This window comes from Oncorhynchus mykiss, chromosome 3 (genome assembly GCF_013265735.2).
Source record: "Oncorhynchus mykiss isolate Arlee chromosome 3, USDA_OmykA_1.1, whole genome shotgun sequence".
NCBI classification, from domain to species: domain Eukaryota; kingdom Metazoa; phylum Chordata; class Actinopteri; order Salmoniformes; family Salmonidae; genus Oncorhynchus; species Oncorhynchus mykiss.
Window position 1 is genome coordinate 83,989,913 of NC_048567.1, and position 24,842 is coordinate 84,014,754.

The 24,842-nt window shown below is 44.2% G+C and overlaps 1 protein-coding gene across 1 annotated transcript; it reads left to right on the forward strand.

Moving 5' to 3' along the window:
* The first annotated feature begins 16,560 nt into the window (after positions 1-16,560).
* LOC110520680 (complement C1q-like protein 2) lies at positions 16,561-17,698 on the forward strand. The gene has a single exon (XM_021598095.2). It carries the CDS (start codon positions 16,662-16,664, stop codon positions 17,328-17,330), a length of 669 nt encoding a protein of 222 aa, XP_021453770.2. The 5' UTR covers positions 16,561-16,661; the 3' UTR covers positions 17,331-17,698.
* Positions 17,699-24,842: the final 7,144 nt, after the last annotated feature.

A 24,842-nucleotide genomic window follows, 5' to 3' on the forward strand; every position in this document is an offset into this window, starting at 1 on the left:
TCCTGATCCAGCTGGTCTAGTCTGCCACTCTATTCTAGTCCAGATCCAGCTGGTCTAGGCTGCCACTCTATTCTAGTCCTGGTTCAGCTGGTCTAGGCTGCATGGTATTCTAGTCCTGGTTCAGCTGGTCTAGGCTGCCACTCTATTCTAGTCCTGGACCAGCTGGTCTAGGCTGCATCGTATTCTAGTCTTGATCCAGCTGGTCTAGGCTGCATGATATTCTAGTCCTGATCCAGCTGGTCTAGGCTCTATATTCTAGTCCTGGTTCAGCTGGTCTAGGCTGCATTGTATTCTAGTCCTGGTTCAGCTGGTCTAGGCTGCCACTCTATTCTAGTCCTGATCCAGCTGGTCTAGGCTAAAACTCTATTCTAGTCCTGGTTCAGCTGGTCTAGGCTGCATTGTATTCTAGTCCTGGTTCAGCTGGTCTAGGCTGCCACTCTATTCTAGTCCTGGTTCAGCTGGTCTAGGCTGCATAGTATTCTAGTCCTGGTTCAGCTGGTCTAGGCTGCCACTCTATTCTAGTCCTGATCCAGCTGGTCTAGGCTGCATCGTATTCTAGTCTTAATCCAGCTGGTCTAGGCTGCATGGTATTCTAGTCCTGATCCAGCTGGTCTAGGCTGCATCGTATTCTAGTCCTGGTTCAGCTGGTCTAGGCTGCCACTCTATTCTAGTCCTGGTTCAGCTCGTCTAGGCTGCCACTCTATTCTAGTCCTGATCCAGCTGGTCTAGGCTGCCACTCTATTCTAGTCCCTATTCAGCTGGTCTAGGCTGCATCGTATTCTAGTCCTGGTTCAGCTGGTCTAGGCTGCATCGTATTCTAGTCCTGGTTCAGCTGGTCTAGGCTGCATTGTATTCTAGTCCTGGTTAAAGCTGGTCTAGGCTGCCACTCTATTCTAGTCCTGGTTCAGCTGGTCTAGGCTGCATAGTATTCTAGTCCTGGTTTAGCTGGTCTAGGCTGCCACTCTATTCTAGTCCTGATCCAACTGGTCTAGGCTGCATCGTATTCTAGTCCTGGTTCAGCTGGTCTAGCCTGCCACTCTATTCTAGAACTGATCCAGCTGGTCTAGGCTGCCACTCTATTCTAGTCCTGGTTCAGCTGGGCTAGGCTGCCACTCTATTCTAGTCCTGGACCAGCTGGTCTAGGCTGCATCGTATTCTAGTCTTAATCCAGCTGGTCTAGGCTGCATGGTATTCTAGTCCTGATCCAGCTGGTCTAGGCTGCATCATATTCTAGTCCTGGTTCAGCTGGTCTAGGCTGCCACTCTATTCTAGTCCTGGTTCAGCTCGTCTAGGCTGCCACTCTATTCTAGTCCTGATCCAGCTGGTCTAGGCTGCCACTCTATTCTAGTCCCTATTCAGCTGGTCTAGGCTGCATCGTATTCTAGTCCTGGTTCAGTTGGTCTAGGGTTGCATCGTATTCTAGTCCTGGTTCAGCTGGTCTAGGCTGCATTGTATTCTAGTCTTGATCCAGCTGGTCTAGGCTGCCACTCTATTCTAGTCCTGATCCAGCTGGTCTATGCTGCCACTCTATTCTAGTCCTGATCCAGCTGGTCTAGTCTGCCACTCTATTCTAGTCCAGATCCAGCTGGTCTAGGCTGCCACTCTATTCTAGTCCTGGTTCAGCTGGTCTAGGCTGCATGGTATTCTAGTCCTGGTTCAGCTGGTCTAGGCTGCCACTCTATTCTAGTCCTGGTTCAGCTGGTCTAGGCTGCATCGTATTCTAGTCTTGATCCAGCTGGTCTAGGCTGCATGATATTCTAGTCCTGATCCAGCTGGTCTAGGCTCTATATTCTAGTCCTGGTTCAGCTGGTCTAGGCTGCATTGTATTCTAGTCCTGGTTCAGCTGGTCTAGGCTGCCACTCTATTCTAGTCCTGATCCAGCTGGTCTAGGCTAAAACTCTATTCTAGTCCTGGTTCAGCTGGTCTAGGCTGCATCGTATTCTAGTCTTGATCCAGCTGGTCTAGGCTGCATGGTATTCTAGTCCTCATCCAGCTTGTCTAGGCTGCATCGTATTCTAGTCCTGGACCTGGTAACCCTAACCCTAAAGGACTCAGACCATGAGAAACAAGATTCTCTGGCCTGATGAAACCAATATTGACCTCTTTGGCCTGAATGCCAAGCGTCACATCTTGAGGAAACCTGGCACCATCCCCACGGTGAATCATGGTGGTAGCAGCATCATCCTGTGGGTAGGTTTTTCAGCAGCAGGGACTGGGAGACTAGTCAGGATCGAGGGAAAGATGAACAGAACAAATTACAGAGAGATCTTTGATGAAAACCGCTCAGGAGGCCTCAGGACCTCAGACTGGGGTGAAGGTTCACCTTCCAACAGGACAACGACCCTAAGCACACAGCCAAGACAACGCAGGAGTAGCTTCTGACAGAGCTTGAGAGGGTCTGCAGAGAAGAATGGGAGAAACTCCCCAAATACATGTGTGCCAAGCTTGTAGCATCATACCCACGAAGACTGGAGGCTGTAATCACTGACAAAGAAGCTTCAACAAAGTACTGAGTAAAGGGTCTGAATAGTTACGTAAATGTGATGTTTTGCAAAGAAATCTGAAACCCTATTTTTGCTTTGTCATTGTGGGGTATTGTGATGTCATTATTGTGATGTCATTATGGGGTATTGTGATGTCATTATGGGGTATTGTGATGTCATTATGGGGTATTGTGATGTCATTATGGGGTATTGTGATGTCATTATGGGGTATTGTGATGTCATTATGGGGTATTGTGTGTAAACTGATTTTTATTTCTACATTTTTTATTTGACCCTTTACGACCTGGGGAGAGAGGGGAGAGGAGGGGGGATGAATGAGTCAATTGTAAACTGGGGATTATTAGGTGACTGTGATGGTATGAGGACCAGATTGGGAATTTAGTCAGGACACCGGGGTTAACACCCCTACTCTTACAATAAGTGCCATAGGATCTTTAATGACCTCAGAGAGTCAGGACACCCGTTTAACTTCCCACCCGAAAGACGGCACCCTACACAGGGCAGTGTCCCCAATCACTGCCCTGGGGAATTGGGATGTTATTAAAAAAAAACTATTGGGGACCAGTGGAAAGAGTGCCTCCTACTGGCCCTCCAACACCAATTCCAGCAGCTGGTCTCCCATCCAGGTACCAACCAGGACCAACCCTGCTTAGCTTCAGAAGCAAGCCAGCAGTGATGAGAAAAAACCCCATATTTAATCCATTTTAGAATAAGGCTGTAACATAAACCCATATTTAATCCATTTTAGAATAAGGCTGTAACATAAACCCATATTTAATCCATTTTAGAATAAGGCTGTAACATAAACCCATATTTAATCCATGCACTGTATTGCTGTCCTGTACTGAGGTGAGAAGGAGAAGTGCATGCATCCCAAATGATCTTTTTAATCATTGATGAAATGTCTTTCAGTGACCCTTGGATCCCTAAGGGGCCCCAGCTGGTAGTATGATGAACAGCTCAAAGATCTCTTCTTATTGATTTATCAACAGCTCAAATTGATTTGGAGTCTCAGTCTGTCTGTGCACAGTTGGTTCAGACTCAAAAACTGTTTATTTCTTCTGGATCAATAGAAAGTTATGCTCACAGTCTCAGAAATTTCACATCATCAGGGAGAGAGATACACACACATACACACGTGCACACACACACACCCCACAAAACATTACTTCACTGCAGTATCAGGCAACCCCACTAGAGGGCAGCAGTACTTCACTGCAGTATCAGATGATCCCACTAGAGGGCAGCAGTACTTCACTGCAGTATCAGATGATCCCACTAGAGGGCAGCAGCACTTCACTGCAGTATCAGATGATCCCACTAGAGGGCAGCAGTACTTCACTGCAGTATCAGATGATCCCACTAGAGGGCAGCAGTACTTCACTGCAGTATCAGATGATCCCACTAGAGGGGAGCAGTACTTCACTGCAGTATCAGATGATCCCACTAGAGGGCAGCAGTACTTCACTGCAGTATCAGATGATCCCACTAGAGGGCAGCAGTACATCACTGCAGTATCAGATGATCCCACTAGAGGGCAGCAGTGAACCACAAACACGTCAGTGGCAGTCATCGCCCTTTTTTTCATGTTTGAATTACGTTATGGAATATAAATCTCTATAATGGTAACACTAAATACATAACACAACAAATACAAATACATAATCAGATCTGTTTGAAATCATTTCAAATGATTTCATCTGTGCTTGATTGATTGAGCTTTTCTGGCTTAATAACCAGTTGTGATTAGTGATTAGTTCAAATTAAATCAAATTGATTTCTATAGCCCTTCGTACATCAGCTGATATATCAAAGTGCTGTACAGAAACCCAGCCTAAAACCCCAAAAAGCAAGCAATGCAGGTGTAGAAGCACGGTGGCTAGGAAAAACTCCCTAGAAAGGCCAAAACCTAGTTGTGATTAGTTAACATGATAACGAAGTTGAGCTCTCACCCTCGGTGTAGTCCCTGTCTGGTTGTGTTGAGACGAAGGCCCAGGCCCACTAACAGGGATATCACCAGATTGACCACAATCTAGGGGTGTAGGATCTGGTGCTCTAAGCCATGAGGCCTGGAGGGGACAGGGAAAGGGACAGAGAGAGAGGGACAGGAGGGATAGAGACAGGGGAAAGAGATTGGGACATGGATGGGGACAGGAGGACAGGAGGACAAGGACAAACAGGGATAAAGACAATATCAAATTAAATGGTATTGGTCACATACACATGGTTAGCAGATGTTATTGGTCACATGGTTAGCAGATGTTAATGCGAGTGTAGCGAAATGCTTTTGTGCTTCTAGTTCTGACAGTGCAGTAATATCTAACAAGTAACCTAACAATTTCACAACAACTACCTAATACACACAAGTGTAAAGGAATGAATAAGAATATATACTGATAAATATATGGATGAGTGATGGCCGAACGGCATAGGCAAGATACAGTAGATGGTATAAAATACAGTATATACATGTGAGATGAGTAATGTAGGGTATGTAAACATTATATTAATTGGGATTGTTCCATTATTAAAGTGGCTGGAGTTTAGTCAGTATGTTGGCAGCAGCCACTCAATGTTAGTGGTGGCTGTTTAACAGTCTGATGGCCTTGAGATAGAAGCTGTTTTTCAGTCTCTCGGTCCCTGCTTTGATGCACCTGTACTGACCTCGCCTTTTGGATGGTAGCGGGGTGACAGGCAGTGGCTCGGGTGGTTGTTGTCCTTGATGATCTTTATGGCCTTTCTGTAACATCGGGTGGTGTAGGTGTCCTGGAGGGCAGGTAGTTTGCCCCCAGTGATGCGTTGTGCAGACCTCACTACCCTCTGGAGAGCCTTACGGTTGTGGGCGGAGCAGTTGCCGTACCAGGCTGTGATACAGCCCGACAGGATGCTCTCGATTGTGCATCTGTAAAAGTTTGAGAGTGTTTTTGGTGACAAGCCAAATTTCTTCAGCCTCCTGAGGTTGAAAAGGCGCTGCTGTGCCTTCTTCACGATGCTGTCTGTGTGGGTGGACCAATTCAGTTTGTCTGTGATGTGTACGCCGAGGAACTTAAAACTTTCCACCTTCTCCACTACTGTCGATGTGGATAGGGGGGTGCTTTGTCCTTTGTTTTGTTGACGTGGAGTGAGAGGTTATTTTCCTGACACCACACTCCGAGGGCCCTCACCTCCTCCCTGTAGGCTGTCTTGTCCCTGTTGGTAATCAAGCCTACCAAATCAAATCAAATCAAATTTTATTTGTCACATACACATGGTTAGCAGATGTTAGTGCGAGTGTAGCGAAATGCTTGTGCTTCTAGTTCCGACAATGCAGTAATAACCAACAAGTAATCTAACTAACAATTCCAAAACTACTGTCTTGTACACAGTGTGAGGGGATAAAGAATATGTACATAAGGATATATGAATGAGTGATGGTACAGGGCAGCATAGGCACGATACAGTAGATGGTATCGAGTACAGTATATACATATGAGATGAGTATGTAAACAAAGTGGCATAGTTAAAGTGGCTAGTGATACATGTATTACATAAGGATACAGTCGATGATGTAGAGTACAGTATATACATATGCATATGAGATGAATAATGTAGGGTAAGTAACATTATATAAGGTAGCATTGTTTAAAGTGGCTAGTGATATATTTACATCATTTCCCATTATTAAAGTGGCTGGAGTTGAGTCAGTGTCAGTGTGTTGGCGACAGCCACTCAATGTTAGTGGTGGCTGTTTAACAGTCTGATGGCCTTGAGATAGAAGCTGTTTTTCAGTCTCTCGGTCCCAGCTTTGATGCACCTGTACTGACCTCGCCTTCTGGATGATAGCGGGGTGAACAGGCAGTGGCTCGGGTGGTTGATGTCCTTGATGATCTTTATGGCCTTCCTGTGACATCGGGTGGTGTAGGTGTCCTGGAGGGCAGGTAGTTTGCCCCCGGTGATGCGTTGTGCAGACCTCACTACCCTCTGGAGAGCCTTACGGTTGAGGGCGGAGCAGTTGCCGTACCAGGCGGTGATACAGCCCGCCAGGATGCTCTCGATTGTGCATCTGTAGAAGTTTGTGAGTGCTTTTGGTGACAAGCCAAATTTCTTCAGCCTCCTAAGGTTGAAGAGGCGCTGCTGCGCCTTCTTCACAATGCTGTCTGTGTGAGTGGACCAATTCAGTTTGTCTGTGATGTGTATGCCGAGGAACTTAAAACTTGCTACCCTCTCCACTACTGTTCCATCGATGTGGATAGGGGGGTGTTCCCTCTGCTGTTTCCTGAAGTCCACAATCATCTCCTTAGTTTTGTTGACGTTGAGTGTGAGGTTATTTTCCTGACACCACACTCCGAGGGCCCTCACCTCCTCCCTGTAGGCCGTCTCGTCGTTGTTGGTAATCAAGCCTACCACTGTTGTGTCGTCCGCAAACTTGATGATTGAGTTGGAGGCGTGCATGGCCACGCAGTCGTGGGTGAATAGGGAGTACAGGAGAGGGCTGAGAATGCACCCTTGTGGGGCCCCAGTGTTGAGGATCAGCAGGGTGGAGATGTTGTTACCTACCCTCACCACCTGGGGGAGGCCTGTCAAAAGGTCCAGGCCCTAGTTGCATAGGGCGCGGTCGAGAGCCAGGGTCTCGAGCTTGATGACGAGTTTGGAGGGGACTATGTTGTTAAATGTTGAGCTATAGTCGATGAACAGCATTCTCACATAGGTATTCCTCTTGTCCAGATGGGTTAGGGCAGTGTGCAGTGTGGTTGGGATTGCGTCGTCTGTGGACCTATTGTGGCAGTAAGCAAATTGGAGTGGGTCTAGGGTGTCAGGTAGGGTGGAGGTGATATGGTCCTTGACTAGTCTCTCAAAGCACTTCATGATGACGGAAGTGAGTGCTACGGGGTGGTAGTCGTTTAGCTCAGTTACCTTAGCTTTCTTAGGAACAGGAACAATGGTGGCCTTCTTGAAGCATGTGGAAACAGCAGACTGGGATAGGGATTGATTGAATATGTCTGTAAACACACCAGCCAGCTGGTCTGCGCATGCTCTGAGGGCGCGGCTGGGGATGCCGTCTGGGCCTGCAGCCTTGCTTTAAATGTTTTCCTCACATTGGCTGCATTGAAGGAGAGCCCGCAGGTTTTGGTAGCAGGCCGTGTCAGTGGCACTGTATTGTCCTCAAAGCGAGCAAAGAATGTGTTTAGTCTGTCTGGGAGCAAGACATCCTGGTCTGAGACGGGGCTGGTTTTCTTTTTGTAATTCGTGATTGACTGTAGACCCTGCCACATACATCTCGTGGCTGAGCCGTTGAATTGTGACTCTACTTTGTCTGTATACTGACACTTGCTTGTTTGATTGCCTTGTGGAGGGAATAGCTACACTGTTTGTATTCGGTCATGTTTCCGGTCGCCTTGCCCTGATTAAAAGCAGTGGTTCGTGCTTTCTGTTTTGTGAGAATGCTGCCATCATTCCACGGTTTCTGGTTGGGAAAGGTTTTAATAGTCACCGTGGGTACAACATCACCGATGCACTTGCTAATAAACTCACTCACCGAATCAGCGTATTCATCAATGTTGTTGTCCGATGACGGACCAGAGTTGAACAGACCTGAGCACGGGCGTTTCCTGTTTTAGTTTCTGTCTATAGGCTGGGAGCAACAAAATGGAGTCGTGGTCAGATTTGCCGAAAGGAGGGAGGGCTTTGTATGCGCATTGGAAGTTAGTGTAGCAATGATCCAGAATGCTGTTAGCCCGGGTCACACATTCCATATGCTGATCACATTTAGGGAGCCTTGTTTTCAGATCAGCCTTGTTAAAATCCCTAGCTACAATAAATGCAGCCTCAGGATATGTGGTTTCCAGTTTACATAGAGTCCAATGAAGTTCTTTCAGGGCTGTCAAGGTGTCTGCTTGGAGGCTGTGATTATGATCGAAGAGAATTCTCTTGGTAGATAATGCGGTCGGCATTTGATCGTAAGGAATTCTAGTTCAGGAGAACAAAATGACTTCAGTTCTGTATGTTGAGTTCCTCTGTAAAGAACACTGGAAACAGACAGGTGAGCTCTGTAAAGTACACTAGAAACAGACAGGATGAGCTCTGTAAAGTACACTAGAAACAGACAGGATGTCCTCTGTAAAGTACACTGGAAACAGACAGGATGTGCTCTGTAAAGTACACTGGAAACAGACAGGATGAGCTCTGTAAAGTACACTGGAAACAGACAGGATGAGCTCTGTAAAGTACACTGGAAACAGACAGGATGAGCTATGTAAAGTACACTGGAAACAGACAGGATGTGCTCTGTAAAGTACACTTTTCTCTAGGCCTTATGTCATACATCATAACTCCCAGAATATGTTTAGTCTTTGTCTAGTACGTGGTTAACTAACAGAATAAGCTACAGATCATAGGATGTTATTATGAACTATTAAGAAGAGGAACCTACAGAAGGAAGGAGAAAACATCATATCTCACAGAATATGTTTAGTCTTTGTCTAGTACGTGGTTAACTAACAGAAGAAGCTACAGATCATAGGATGTTGTTATGAACTAGTAAGAAGAGGAACCTACAGAAGGAGGCCAGAGCGGCCGGGTCCAGAGTGAGGAATCCTCTTAGAGCCATGGAGGCCTTCGCCAGGTTCACCCTGCAACACAGAGCATGGCGATCAGACAGCGGAGCAGCTAGACTACAGGAACAGGATAGAAACTAGACTACAGGAATAGTATAGAAACTAGACTACAGGAACAGTATAGAAACTATACTACAGGAACAGTATAGAAACTAGACTACAGGAACAGTATAGAAACTATACTACAGGAACAGTATAGAAATTAGACTACAGGAACAGTATAGAAACTAGACTACAGGAACAGTATAGAACTAGACTACAGGAACAGTATAGAAACTAGACTACAGTATAGAAACTAGACTACAGGAACAGTATAGAAACTAGACTACAGGAATAGTATAGAAACTAGACTACAGGAACAGTATAGAAACTAGACTACAGGAATAGTATTGAAACTAGACTACAGGAACAGTATAGAAACTAGACTACAGGAACAGTATAGAAACTAGACTACAGGAATAGTATAGAAACTAGACTACAGGAACAGTATAGAAACTAGACTACAGGAACAGTATAGAAACTAGACTACAGGAACAGTATAGAAACTAGACTACAGGAACAGTATAGAAACTAGACTACAGGAACAGTATAGAAACTAGACTACAGTATAGAAACTAGACTACAGGAACAGTATAGAAACTAGACTACAGTATAGAAACTAGACTACAGGAACAGTATAGAAACTAGACCACAGGAACAGTATAGAAACTAGACTACAGTGATAGAAACTAGACTACAGGAACAGTATAGAAACTAGACTACAGGAACAGTATAGAAACTAGACTACAGGAACAGTATAGAAACTAGACTACAGGAATAGTATAGAAACTAGACTACAGGAACAGTATAGAAACTGACTACAGGAACAGTATAGAAACTACACTACAGTATAGAAACTAGACTACAGGAACAGTATAGAAACTAGACCACAGTGATAGAAACTAGACTACAGGAACAGTATAGAAACTAGACTACAGGAACAGTATAGAAACTAGACTACAGGAACAGTACAGAAACTAGACTACAGGAACAGTATAGAAACTAGACTACAGGAACAGTATAGAAACTAGACTACAGGAACAGTATAGAAACTAGACTACAGGAACAGTATAGAAACTAGACTACAGGAATAGTATAGAAACTAGACTACAGGAACAGTATAGAAACTATACTACAGGAACAGTATAGAAACTAGACTACAGGAACAGTATAGAAACTAGACTACAGGAACAGTATAGAAACTAGACTACAGGAACAGTATATAAACTATACTACAGGAACAGTATAGAAATTAGACTACAGGAACAGTATAGAAACTAGACTACAGGAACAGTATAGAACTAGACTACAGGAACAGTATAGAAACTAGACTACAGTATAGAAACTAGACTACAGGAACAGTATAGAAACTAGACTACAGGAATAGTATAGAAACTAGACTACAGGAACAGTATAGAAACTAGACTACAGGAATAGTATAGAAACTAGACTACAGGAACAGTATAGAAACTAGACTACAGTATAGAAACTAGACTACAGGAACAGTATAGAAACTAGACTACAGGAACAGTATAGAAACTAGACTACAGGAACAGTATAGAAACTAGACTACAGGAACAGTATAGAAACTAGACTACAGGAACAGTATAGAAACTAGACTACAGGAACAGTATAGAAACTAGACTACAGTATAGAAACTAGACTACAGGAACAGTATAGAAACTAGACTACAGTATAGAAACTAGACTACAGGAACAGTATAGAAACTAGACCACAGGAACAGTATAGAAACTAGACTACAGTGATAGAAACTAGACTACAGGAACAGTATAGAAACTAGACTACAGGAACAGTATAGAAACTAGACTACAGGAACAGTATATAAACTAGACTACAGGAATAGTATAGAAACTAGACTACAGGAACAGTATAGAAACTAGACTACAGTATAGAAACTAGACTACAGGAACAGTATAGAAACTACACTACAGTATAGAAACTAGACTACAGGAACAGTATAGAAACTAGACCACAGTGATAGAAACTAGACTACAGGAACAGTATAGAAACTAGACTACAGGAACAGTATAGAAACTAGACTACAGGAACAGTATAGAAACTAGACTACATGAACAGTATAGGAACTAGACTACAGGAACAGTATAGAAACTGGTACTACTGTGATTTAAACCCTGTTATTGGGGGACATGTGTAGTCCAGAGAGGACTGTGTTGACCACTAGACCAACATGCTGAGAGACATGTGTAGTCCAGAGGGGACTGTGTTGACCACTAGACCAACCTGCTGAGGGACATGTGTAGTCCAGAGGGGACCGTGTTGACCACTAACCACTAGATCAACCTGTTGAGGGACATGTGTCTTCCAGAGGGGACTGTGTTGACCACTAACCACTAGACCAACCTGCTGAGGGACATGTGTAGTCCAGAGGGGACTGTGTTGACCACTAACCACTAGACCAACCTGCTGAGGGACATGTATAGTCCAGAGGGGACTGTGTTGACCACTAGACCAACCTGCTGAGGGACATGTGTAGTCCAGAGGGGACTGTGTTGACCACTAACCACTAGACCAACCTGCTGAGGGACATGTGTAGTCCAGAGGGGACTGTGTTGACCACTAACCACTAGACCAACCTGCTGAGGGACATGTGTAGTCCAGAGGGGACTGTGTTGACCACTAACCACTAGACCAACCTGTTGAGGGACATGTGTAGTCCAGAGGGGACTGTGTTGACCACTAACCACTAGATCAACCTGTTGAGGGACATGTGCAGTCCAGAGTGGACTGTGTTGACCACTAACCACTAGACCAACCTGTTGAGGGACATGTGTAGTCCAGAGGGGACTGAAGTTGCAAAAGTTGTATGTGGCAAAAGGTTTTTTTAAATTGTGTGAGCAGTGTAGTTCAGTTCAGTTTGTCTAAGTGTGTCTCAGATGTAGAGACACACAAGTGCAGAGAACTGTAGCTACAGATATTTACACCAGATAACGTGATTTAGTCAAAGATTTTGCTGGCATCTTGTCTATTTCAAGCATCCTCTTATTGGTCGAGACAGGTGGGTGTCCACCCCAAAGAGCTGCATGTCATGATGACAGAGACCTGTCTCCATCAATGAATGAGAAGACTTGAAATAGACAAGATGGCGACACGCATATTGTTGGATTACTTTATGGAGCAAAAAAAGCTATTTTTTAAAATAACGGAGCATTTTGTAAATTCAAACTAACCCCCTGCAACAGGACATTTTATGAGACTCCTGTTTCCCCGAATCGAGGACGAAGACAGCATCACTAAAGTTGGTTGAAAATTCTCTGTGCTTCCCCAAACAAACCTATCCTGTAACTTCCAGTAGTGGATACCAAAAATCTGTTGTTAAATCACACTATCTGGTGCAACAATCTATAGCTAAGAGAACTGTTGATCAACAGATTATGGGAGAGGTGGTCAAATTGCCATTCCAAAAAAAACATACAGTAAATTCAGGGAATATTTGTAAAGCTGTGGGAGGAGTGTTGTCATGATCAGACTTCCATTCAGCTCCTCATGAGTCATCTGCTTGCATAATGTTTAATCCCGCTAGAGGGATACAGTTCACTGGATACAGTTTTGCTACAATGACACGGGCAGGCAAAGGAATTCTGTTTCAGTATCAAGAATCCACTCCAAGAAGAAGCCCAGGCACCACACAGTATTGTCTGTAAGAAAACAAACTAAACATATCACACTCTAGAACAGTTTGAACAACAGTTGAACAGTACCAGCATAACATCAACATTAGGGTAAAGTAGTTGAAAATGCATACATGTACACAGGCACAGAGACTACATTAACAACCATATCTATATATAGAAAGAAATATGGCATAACCCTTGACCTTTGCACAGTGACCAGAACTTATAAATGAGCCTAGGTAGGTAGGGAGACAGTATCTTCCTACAGCCATGTCTATCAGACAAATATTTGTTTATTGCAAAACCAGCTTCAGTTTTAGAGATTTACAACAGTATATTGTCGTATTATTGTTTCTCCTCACTGTTTGCTAGTAAACTTAGCTAGCTAGCTGGATATACAATACTTGTTATTTACATCTGTTTGAATCCTATCTTGTTTTGTAAGGTCATAATCCATAACCAAAGTTAACCAATGATGTAACAAAGCTAGCTAGTCAGCACCTCTACACTAAATAATTTTCTATGGGTGTGCACCAGCTCATGCTTTTTACATCGCTAGCTAGCTACACATGTTTGCTAACAAGTTACAAATGCGAGGCGTGGTGCATAACAAGTTAGCAGGGGCCAGTCTAACTAGCTAGCCAACTCCATTCATGTGTTAAGCATTTGCTGGTAAACCTAGCTATAGGTGGTGGCTGGTTATAACGTTATATCTTGCTGTTTAGTAGCTAGCCATATCTATGACTAAAAAGAAACAAGGTTTTACAATCGAAATACAAAAGATCTCAGATTGTAAAACCTCTTCTCTTTTTAGTCATAGATATGGATAATGTAGTTAGCTACCTAGCTAGCTACATAGCTCGTTAAGCTAGCAAACAGAAAGATCATTTGATTTCCCCTAACTGTAAAACAATAGTATGTTAGCCAGCAACGTTCACTAGTTAGATGGCTTGCAGGAAAAAATAACTTACTTAGCAAGGCACCGTATTTGTTATCTGCCCTCTTGGTTCTGGCATCGGCTGTAGCTGAGCTTCTAACACTAGCTAACGTTAACTCCAACTCTGCACCTCAGTCACGCTCAAGGTCCTAAACGACATCATAAACGCCATCGACAAAAGACAGTACTGTGCAGTCATATTCATCGACCTGGCCAAGGCTTTCAACTCCACCAATTACCACATTCTTATCGGCAGACTCAACAGCCTTGGTTTCTCAAATGAATGCCTCGCCTGGTTCACCAACTACTTCTCAGTTAGAGTTCAGTGTGTCAAATCGGAAGGCCTGTTGTCCGGACCTCTGGCAGTCTCTATGGGATGCCACAGGCTTCAATTCTCAGGCCAACTCTTTTCTCCGTATCAATCAATGATGTCACTCTTGCTGCTGGTGATTCTTTGATCCACTTCTACGCAGACAACACCATTCTGTTTACATCTGGCCCTTCTTTGGACACTGTGTTAACAAATCTCCAGACGAGCTTCAATGCCATACAACACTCCTTCCGTGGCCTCCAACTGCTCTTAAATGCAAGTAAAACTAAATGCATGCTCTTCAACAGATCGCTGCCCGCACCCGCCTGCCAGTCTAGCATCACTATTCTGGATGGTTCTGACTTAGAATATGTAGACAACTACAAATACCTAGGTGTCTGGTTAGACTGTAAACTCTCCTTCCAGACTCACATCAAGCATCTCCAATCCAAAATTAAATCTAGAATCGGCTTCCTATTTCACAACAAAGCATCCTTCACTCATGCTGAAAAACATACCCTCGTAAAACTGACCATCCTACCGATCCTTGACTTTGGCAATGTCATTTACAAAATAGCCTCCAACACTCTACTCAGCAAATTGGATGCAGTCTATCACAGTGCCATCCGTTTTGTCACTAAAGCCCCATATACTGCGACCTGTATGCTCTTGTTGGCTAGATGTTCGTCGCCAAACCCACTGGCTCCAGGTCATCTATAAGTCTTTGCTAGGTAAAGCCCTGCCTTATCTCAGCTCGCTGGTCACCATAGCAGAACCCACCCATATCATGTGCTCCAGCAGGTATATCTCACTGGTCACCCCCAAAGCCAACTCTTGATTTGGCAGACTTTCCTTCCAGTTCTCTGCTGCCAATGACTGGAACCAATTGCAAAAATCACTGAAGCTGGAGACTTATATCTCCCTCAAAAACTTTAAGCATCAGCTGTTAGAGCAGCTTACCAAGCACCTTTTTTTTAACCTTTATTTCACTTGGCAAGTCAGTTAAGAACAAATTCTTATTTTCAATGACGACCTAGTGGGTCAACTGCCTGTTCAGCGTCAGAATGACAAATTTGTACCTTGTCAGCTCGGGGGTTTGAACTTGCAACCTTCCGGTTACTAGTCCAACGCTCTAACCACTAGGCTACCCTGCCGCCCCACCCTGTACATAGTGCATCTGTAAATAGCCTACCCAACTACCTCATCCCCATGTTGTTCTTTTTTTTTTGCTCCTTTGCACCCCAGTATCTCTACTTGCACATTCATCTTCTGCACATCTATCACTCCAGTGTTAAATTGCTAAATTGTAATTACTTCACCACTATGGCTTATTTATTGCCTGTATATAGACTCTAGCTGGGTAGGCCTGTCTGGCTGGGGAGGCCTGTCTGGCTGGGGAGGCCTGTCTGGCTGGGGAGGCCTGTCTAGCTAGACAGGCCTGTCTGGCTGGGGAGGCCTGTCTGGCTGGGGAGGCCTGTCTGGCTGAAGAGGCCTGTCTGGCTGGGGAGGCCTGTCTGGCTGGGGAGGCCTGTCTAGCTGGGGAGGCCTGTTTAGCTGGGGAGGCCTGTCTGGCTGTGGAGGCCTGTCTAGCTGGGGAGGCCTGTCTAGCTGGGGAGGCCTGTCTAGCTGGGGAGGCCTGTCTAGCTTGGGAGGCCTGTCTGGCTGGCTATATATTCTGGTTGAAACATGTATGATTGAACGTCACCATGGAGCTAATAGATGCTCCATCATTGAATTCATGTTGACGAGAGGAATCACTTGAAGCCATTGAGTCTGGTCAGTTCTTTCAGTTTTGCTCAAAGTATTCCTGTTAGTGTCCACCTCCTTTTCAAAAAAGCCCGCCTTGGAGGAGGGGCCAGAGCAGGAAGCACTGCCCAACACAAGTTGTAGTCTTTCAGAAAGACGTCCAATGGCGTGATGGAACATCGACAACCTCATCTAACCCTTACCCTAACACAAACTCATAGTGTCAGTGTAAAACAGAGCCTTGGAGATGAGCCACGAAGCAGCACTATAGGTGAACACCCCCATCAATACACCAGAAGCTGCCATAGGGTGTATCGTTCAGCGCTATAAGCCCTGACCTGACTCCCTCCTGGGAAAATATGTGTGAAACACATCTCACTGTCATAGAAACACCTCAGACATGATGAAAACAAGCCCAGATCCCCCCAGTGTGACATTCCCCTTTAAAGACCAATTTTGTCATTTGAAAAAGTGCCCATCACACAATTTGTTTGGTTAGAAATGTTAGATATAAATTATTTTCAAGGCTACTTACTGAACTTTTCTGTTTCAATAAAATACACAATTTGAACAACAAACATAATGGAAATTCATATTTTGCAGCAAGATACTTTAATCTCAAGAGAAGACAAGTTAAATGTTAAATAAGGTTTACTGTTAATACTGTTAATACTCTTACTTAAGCGACTGGCTACTCCATGTACTGGAGACAAGCACTGTCCAAATATTTATTTTTCACATTTCGCAACACTAGCGATAAAGAATTGCGAAATAAATGGAATGTACAAGGAGTGTCTGAAACAGCATCTACATCCTAGCTGTATAAAAACAGGAAGAGAAAACTCCAGAATCAACACAGGTTCCTAAATACAGGGAGAAATGAACACTGCTGCATTTCTGTTGGTTTCGCTGTGCTGCTGCTGCTGGCTGTCTGCGGCTCAACAAGAGACCAAAAAGACTGAAAATGAAGATAAAGAATGCCAGACATCACAAGGCTCGTGCTACCCTAACTTGTGCAAGCTGCTGAAAGACTTCGGTGTCATGGAGGAGAAACTGCGAACCACGATGGAAAAACTGGGAGTCATGGAAACCCAGCTCAAAGTTAGCGAGAATCAACTTGAGGAACTGAAAAATAACGAGAGGAGGAAGGTGATCTTTTCGGCTGCCCTGGGCGGGAATGGGCACACCGGGCCAATCGACCATGACACTACCCTGATCTTCAAAAATGTCATCACTAACATCGGCAGTGCCTACAATCCAAGTACAGGTGTATTTGCTGCCCCTATTGCAGGGGTCTACTATTTCAGTTTCTTCTACCATGCCGGAGGAAGTCAGACTAAATACATTTCCTTGTTCAAGAATGGACAGCGCATGGTCACTTCCTCTGATCACCAGTCTAGCGGTGATGGAGCTGACAACGGGGCTAATGCAGTCACTCTACAGCTGGAGGTGGGAGACCAAGTGTTCCTACGCCTAATGGCTAACAATCACGTGTGGGACTCTGTAAACCACACCACCTTCAATGGGTTCCTGCTCAAACAAGTGTGACGAAATACATTGGTGGTGCCGTCCTCTGCTTTCTACTTTTGGTGATGTTATTATTGTGAACAGCTAATCTTTCTCACATACTGTAACTCCTGTATCCTAATTCATAATGTAATCTATATATCCATCATAATGTATTCAACATAACCATCTAATCCATCATCATGTAGTCTATATATCCTTTTTTGATGTATTCAGGCTGACATTGTTGGTAAAATACATTGGTAGTGTAGCGCTGTTCTCTATTTTGTAGGTTGAGTGATTGCATCTATTATCTACTTTTGTTTCTGATGTGATTACTGTGTGTTGATGTTGTTACACTCTTGTTTATCACCATTGTTGAAAAGCAATAAAGTCTTTAAAAAAAAAGAGATGGAAATAATTTCTGCTTGATTCCAGTTTTTCACAATTGTTAATTAACACACGTTGGCTGAAACTACATTTCTAAACTATACATTCAAATCCCAAAACAGTTAGACAATTTCCCACAAACCCCACAGATATCTTGCAAAATTAAACACAGCAATCTAAATCATTCACTTTCAGCTCAAAATGAAACTCTGCTTACTAATGAGACACACCTAAACCTAAACTTGGTGACAAACGAGATCACGCTAATGTGACATATACAAAACACTACAATTTCAGTGTAAAGATGAAGATTTTGTAGTTTTACTGTATTTCGTTGGTGTGTACTGAAAACAAGAAAGGAACACAAATGCACAAATGTAAGTTTTATATTTCAATATGACTCAATAGATGTCAAACAGCACACCTACTGTAAAAATGCAAACATACAGTACAAATAATTTGCATATTCAAATGAAGAAACAGATGCCTATTTGTACTACTGTATTGTATGTAAGATCAATTGAACAGAATAGATCAAATTAACTGTCAAAACACAGTTAAATCAACATCATAAGTCCAGAAAAAACTACTCCGTTGCGAAAACAAACTGAGTCATGTTTGTTGTTTTTGTTCTGGTCCTTGGCTCGACAGCGGGGGAAATATATTCTGGAATGACACATCCACCCCTGACAGGACTCTGCTGGAACGTCGCCACAGGCCTCCTCCATGGCCTGGAGAAGGGTAGTATGGTAGTTAGGGTAGTATGGTAGTATGGTGGTATGGTGGTTAGGGTAGTATGGTAGTATGGTGGTTAGGGTAGTATGGTGGTATGGTGGTTAGGGTAGTATGGTAGTATGGTGGTTAGGGTAGTATGGTAGTATGGTGGTTAGGGTAGTATGGTGGTATGGTGGTTAGAGTAGTATGGTAGTATGGTGGTTAGGGTAGTATGGTGGTATGGTGGTTAGGGTAGTATGGTAGTATGGTGGTTAGGGTAGCATGGTGGTTAGGGTAGTATGGTGGTATGGTGGTTAGGGTAGTATGGTGGTATGGTGGTTAGGGTAGTATGGTAGTATGGTGGTATGGTGGTTAGGGTAGTATGGTAGTATGGCGGTTAGGGTAGTATAGTATTATGGTGGTTAGGGTAGTATAGTATTATGGTGGTTAGGGTAGTATGGTACTATGGTGGTTAGGGTGGTATGGTAGTATGGTGGTTAGGGTAGTATGGTGGTTAGGGTAGTATGGTGGTTAGGGTAGTATGGTACTATGGTGGTTAGGGTGGTATGGGAGTATGGTGGTTAGGGTAGTATGGTGGTTAGGGTAGCATGGTGGTTAGGGTAGTATGGTGGTTAGGGTAGTATGGTGGTATGGTGGTTAGGGTAGTATGGTAGTATGGTGGTTAGGGTAGTATGGTAGTATGGTGGTTAGGGTAGTATGGTGGTATGGTGGTTAGGGTAGTATGGTAGTATGGTGGTTAGGGTAGTATGGTGGTATGGTGGTTAGGGTAGTATGGTAGTATGGTGGTTAGGGTAGTATGGTAGTATGGTGGTTCGGGTAGTATGGTGGTTAGGGTAGTATGGTAGTATGGTGGTTAGGGTAGTATGGTAGTATGGTGGTTAGGGTAGTATGGTAGCATGGTGGTTCGGGTAGTATGGTGGTTAGGGTAGTATGGTAGTATGGTGGTTAGGGTAGTATGGTGGTATGGTGGTTAGGGTAGTATGGTAGTATGGTGGTTAGGGTAGTATGGTGGTATGGTGGTTAGGGTAGTATGGTAGTATGGTGGTTAGGGTAGTATGGTAGTATGGTGGTTAGGGTAGTATGGTAGTATGGTGGTTAGGGTAGTATGGTAGTTAGGGTAGTATGGTGGTTAGGGTAGTATGGTGGTATGGTGGTTAGGGTAGTATGGTAGTATGGTGGTTCGGGTAGTATGGTGGTATGGTGGTTAGGGTAGTATGGTAGTATGGTGGTATGGTGGTTAGGGTAGTATGGTAGTATGGTGGTTAGGGTAGTAAGGTGGTTAGGGTAGTATAGTAGTATGGTGGTTAGGGTAGTATGGTGGTTAGGGTAGTATAGTAGTATGGTGGTTAGGGTAGTATGGTAGTATGGGGGTTAGGGTAGTATGGTAGTATGGTGGTTAGGGTAGTATGGTGGTTAGGGTAGTATGGTAGTATGTTGGTTAGGGTAGTATGGTGGTTAGGGTAGTATGGTGGTTATTGTAGTATGGTGGTTAGGGTAGTATGGTAGTATGGTGGTTAGGGTAGTATAGTAGTATGGTAGTATGGTGGTTAGGGTAGTATGGTAGTATGGTGGTTAGGGTAGTATGGTGGTTATGGTAGTATGGTGGTTAGGGTAGTATAGTAGTATGGTGGTTAGGGTAGTATGGTACTATGGTGGTTAGGGTGGTATGGTAGTATGGTGGTTAGGGTAGTATGGTGGTTAGGGTAGTATGGTGGTTAGGGTAGTATGGTACTATTGTGGTTAGGGTGGTATGGGAGTATGGTGGTTAGGGTAGTATGGTAGTTAGGGTAGTATGGTGGTTAGGGTAGTATGGTGGTATGGTGGTTAGGGTAGTATGATAGTATGGTGGTTAGGGTAGTATGGTAGTATGGTGGTTAGGGTAGTATGGTGGTATGGTGGTTAGGGTAGTATGGTAGTATGGTGGTTAGGGTAGTATGGTGGTATGGTGGTTAGGGTAGTATGGTAGTATGGTGGTTAGGGTAGTATGGTGGTATGGTGGTTAGGGTAGTATGGTAGTATGGTGGTTAGGGTAGTATGGTAGTATGGTGGTTAGGGTAGTATGGTAGTATGGTGGTTAGGGTAGTATGGTAGTTAGGGTAGTATGGTGGTTAGGGTAGTATGGTGGTATGGTGGTTAGGGTAGTATGGTAGTATGGTGGTTAGGGTAGTATGGTAGAATGGTGGTTAGGGTAGTATGGTAGTATGGTGGTATGGTGGTTAGGGTAGTATGGTAGTATGGTGGTTGGGGTAGTATGGTAGCATGGTGGTTCGGGTAGTATGGTGGTATGGTGGTTAGGGTAGTATGGTAGTATGGTGGTATGGTGGTTAGGGTAGTATGGTAGTATGGTGGTTAGGGAAGTAAGGTGGTTAGGGTAGTATGGTGGTTAGGGTAGTATAGTAGTATGGTGGTTAGGGTAGTATGGTGGTTAGGGTAGTATAGTAGTATGGTGGTTAGGGTAGTATGGTAGTATGGGGGTTAGGGTAGTATGGTAGTATGGTGGTTAGGGTAGTATGGTGGTTAGGGTAGTATGGTAGTATGTTGGTTAGGGTAGTATGGTGGTTAGGGTAGTATGGTGGTTATTGTAGTATGGTGGTTAGGGTAGTATGGTAGTATGGTGGTTAGGGTAGTATAGTAGTATGGTAGTATGGTGGTTAGGGTAGTATGGTAGTATGGTGGTTAGGGTAGTATGGTAGTATGGTGGTTAGGGTAGTATGGTAGTATGGTGGTTAGGGTAGTATGGTAGGATGGTGGTTAGGGTAGTATGGTGGTTATGGTAGTATGGTGGTTAGGGTAGTATAGTAGTATGGTGGTTAGGGTAGTATGGTACTATGGTGGTTAGGGTGGTATGGTAGTATGGTGGTTAGGGTAGTATGGTGGTTAGGGTAGTATGGTGGTTAGGGTAGTATGGTAGCATGGTGGTTAGGGTAGTATGGTAGTATGGCGGTTAGGGTAGTATGGTGGTTAGGGTAGTATGGTAGTATGGTGGTTAGGGTAGTATGGTAGTATGGTGGTTAGGGTAGTATGGTAGTATGGCGGTTAGGGTAGTATGGTGGTTAGGGTAGTATGGTAGCATGGTGGTTAGGGTAGTATGGTAGTATGGTGGTTAGGGTAGTATGGTAGTATGTTGGTTAGGGTAGTATGGTGGTTAGGGTAGTATGGTGGTTAGGGTAGTATGGTGGTTAGGGTAGTATGGTGGTTAGGGTAGTATGGTAGTATGGTGGTTAGGGTAGTATGGTAGTATGGTGGTTAGGGTAGTATGGTAGTTAGGATAGTATGGTGGTTAGGGTAGTATGGTAGTATGGTGGTTAGGGTAGTATGGTGGTTAGGGTAGTATTTTAGCATGGTGGTTAGGGTAGTATGGTAGTATGGTGGTTAGGGTAGTATGTTGGTTAGGGTAGTATGGTAGTATGGTGGTTAGGGTAGTATGGTACAATGGTGGTTAGGGTGGTATGGTAGTATGGTGGTTAGGGTGGTTAGGGTAGTATGGTGGTTAGGGTAGTATAGTAGTATGGTGGTTGGGGTAGTATGGTGGTTAGGTTAGTATGGTAGTATGGTGGTTAGGGTAGTATAGTAGTATGGTAGTATGGTGGTTAGGGTAGTATGGTAGTATGGTGGTATGGTGGTTAGGGTAGTATGGTAGTATGGTGGTTAGGGTAGTATGGTAGTATGATGGTTCGGGTAGTATGGTAACATGGTGGTTAGGGTATTATGGTAGTATGGTGGTTGGGGTAGTATGGTGGTATGGTAGTTAGGGTAGTATGGTGGTTAGGGTAGTATGGTAGTATGATGGTTCGGGTAGTATGGTAGCATGGTGGTAAGGGTAGCATGGTAGTATGGTGGTTAGGGTAGTATGGTGGTTGGGGTAGTATGGTGGTATGGTGGTTAGGATTTATGGTGGTTAGGGTAGTATGGTAGAATGATGGTTTGGGTAGTATGGTAGCATGGTGGTTAGGGTAGCATGGTAGTATGGTGGTTAGGGTAGTATGGTAGTATGGTGGTTAGGGTAGTATGGTAGTATGGTGGTTAGGGTAGTATGGTAGTATGGTGGTTAGGGTAGTATAGTGGTATGGTGGTTAGGGTAGTATGGTAGTATGGTGGTTAGGGTAGTATGTTAGTATGGTTGTTAGGGGAGTATGGTAGTATGGTGGTTAGAGTAGTATGGTGGTTAGGGTAGTATGGTAGTATGGTGGTATGGTGGTTAGGGTAGTATGGTGGTTAGGGTAGAATGGTGGTATTGTAGTTAGGGTAGTATGGTGGTTAGGGTAGTATGGTAGTATGGTGGTTAGGGTAGTATGGTGGTTAGGGTAGTATAGTGGTATGGTGGTTAGGGTAGTATGGCGGTTAGGGTAGTAAGGTGATATGGTGGTTAGGGTAGTATGGTAGTTAGGGTAGTATGGTGGTTAGGGTAGTATGGTAGTATGGTGGTTAGGGTAGTATGGTAGTATGGTGGTTAGGGTAGTATGGAAGTATGGTAGTATGGTGGTTAGGGTAGTAAGGTGATATGGTGGTTAGGGTAGTATGGTAGTTAGGGTAGTATGGTGGTTAGGGTAGTATGGTAGTATGGTGGTTAGGGTAGTATGGTGGTTAGGGTAGTATAGTGGTATGGTGGTTAGGGTAGTATGGCGGTTAGGGTAGTAAGGTGATATGGTGGTTAGGGTAGTATGGTAGTTAGGGTAGTATGGTGGTTAGGGTAGTATGGTAGTATGGTGGTTAGGGTAGTATGGTAGTATGGTGGTTAGGGTAGTATGGTAGTATGGTGGTTAGGGTAGTATGGCGGTTAGGGTAGTCAGGTGATATGGTGGTTAGGGTAGTATGGTAGTTAGGGTAGTATGGTGGTTAGGGTAGTATGGTACTATGGTTGTTAGGGTGGTATGGTAGTATGGTGGTTAGGGTAGTATGGTGGTTAGGGTAGTATGGTGATATGGCGGTTAGGGTAGTATGGTGGTTAGGGTAGTATGGTGGTTAGGGTAGTATGGTAGTATGGTGGTTAGGGTAGTATAGTAGTATGGTGGTTAGGGTAGTATGGTAGTATGGTGGTTAGGGTAGTATGGCGGTTAGGGTAGTCAGGTGATATGGTGGTTAGGGTAGTATGGTAGTATGGTGGTATGGTGGTTAGGGTAGTATGGTACTATGGTGGTTAGGGTGGTATGGTAGTATGGTGGTTAGGGTAGTATGGTGGTTAGGGTAGTATGGTGATATGGCGGTTAGGGTAGTATGGTGGTTAGGGTAGTATGGTGGTTAGGGTAGTATGGTAGTATGGTGGTTAGGGTAGTATAGTAGTATGGTGGTTAGGGTAGTATGGTGGTTAGGGTAGAATGGTAGTATGGTAGTATGGTGGTTGGGGTAGTATGTTGGTATTGTAGTTAGGGTAGTATGGTGGTTAGGGTAGTATGCTAGTATGGTGGTTAGGGTAGTATGGTGGTTAGGGTAGTAAGGTGATATGGTGGTTAAGGTAGTATGGTAGTTAGGGTAGTATGGTGGTTAGGGTAGTATGGTAGTATGGTGGTTAGGGTAGTATGGTGGTTAGGGTAGTATGGTGGTTAGGGTAGTATGGTGGTTAGGGTAGTATGGTAGTATGGTGGTTAGGGTAGTAAGGTGGTTAGGGTAGTATGGTGGTTAGGGTAGTATGGTAGTTATGGTAGTATGGTGGTTAGGGTAGTATGGTGGTTAGGGTAATATGGTAGTATGGTAGTATGGTGGTTAGGGTAGTATGGTGGTTAGGGCAGTAAGGTGATATGGTGGCTAGGGTAGTATGGTGGTTAGGGTAGTATGGTGGTTAGGGTAATACCGTAGTATGGTAGTATGGTAGTATGGTAGTATGGTGGTTAGGGTAGTATGGTGGTTAGGGTAATATGGTAGTATGGTAGTATGGTGGTTAGGGTAGTATGGTGGTATGGTGGTTAGGGTAGTATGGTAGTATGGTGGTTAGGGTAGTATTGTAGCATGGTGGTTAGGGTAGTATGGTAGCATGGTGGTTAGGGTAGTATGGTAGCATGGTGGTTAGGGTAGTATGGTAGCATGGTGGTTAGGGTAGTATGGTAGCATGGTGGTTAGGGTAGTATGGTAGTATGGTAGCATGGTGGTTAGGGTAGTATGGTGGTATGGTGGTTAGGGTAGTATGGTAGCATGGTGGTTAGGGTAGTATGGTAGCATGGTGGTTAGGGTAGTATGGGGGTATGGTGGTTAGGGTAGTATGGTAGCATGGTGGTTAGGGTAGTATGGTAGCATTGTGGTTAGGGTAGTATGGTAGCATGGTGGTTAGGGTAAGAGAGAATAAAGTAGACAGCACACATCAAACGTGTGATTTATGACCCCGATTTATGACCCTGTGTCCGGATGACGTGTGCATGCCCATATTTGGGCATCTGGTCAGGACATCCTGGCAGGAACTGATCGTGTGCCTTTACCCATATATGGGCATCCTGTTCC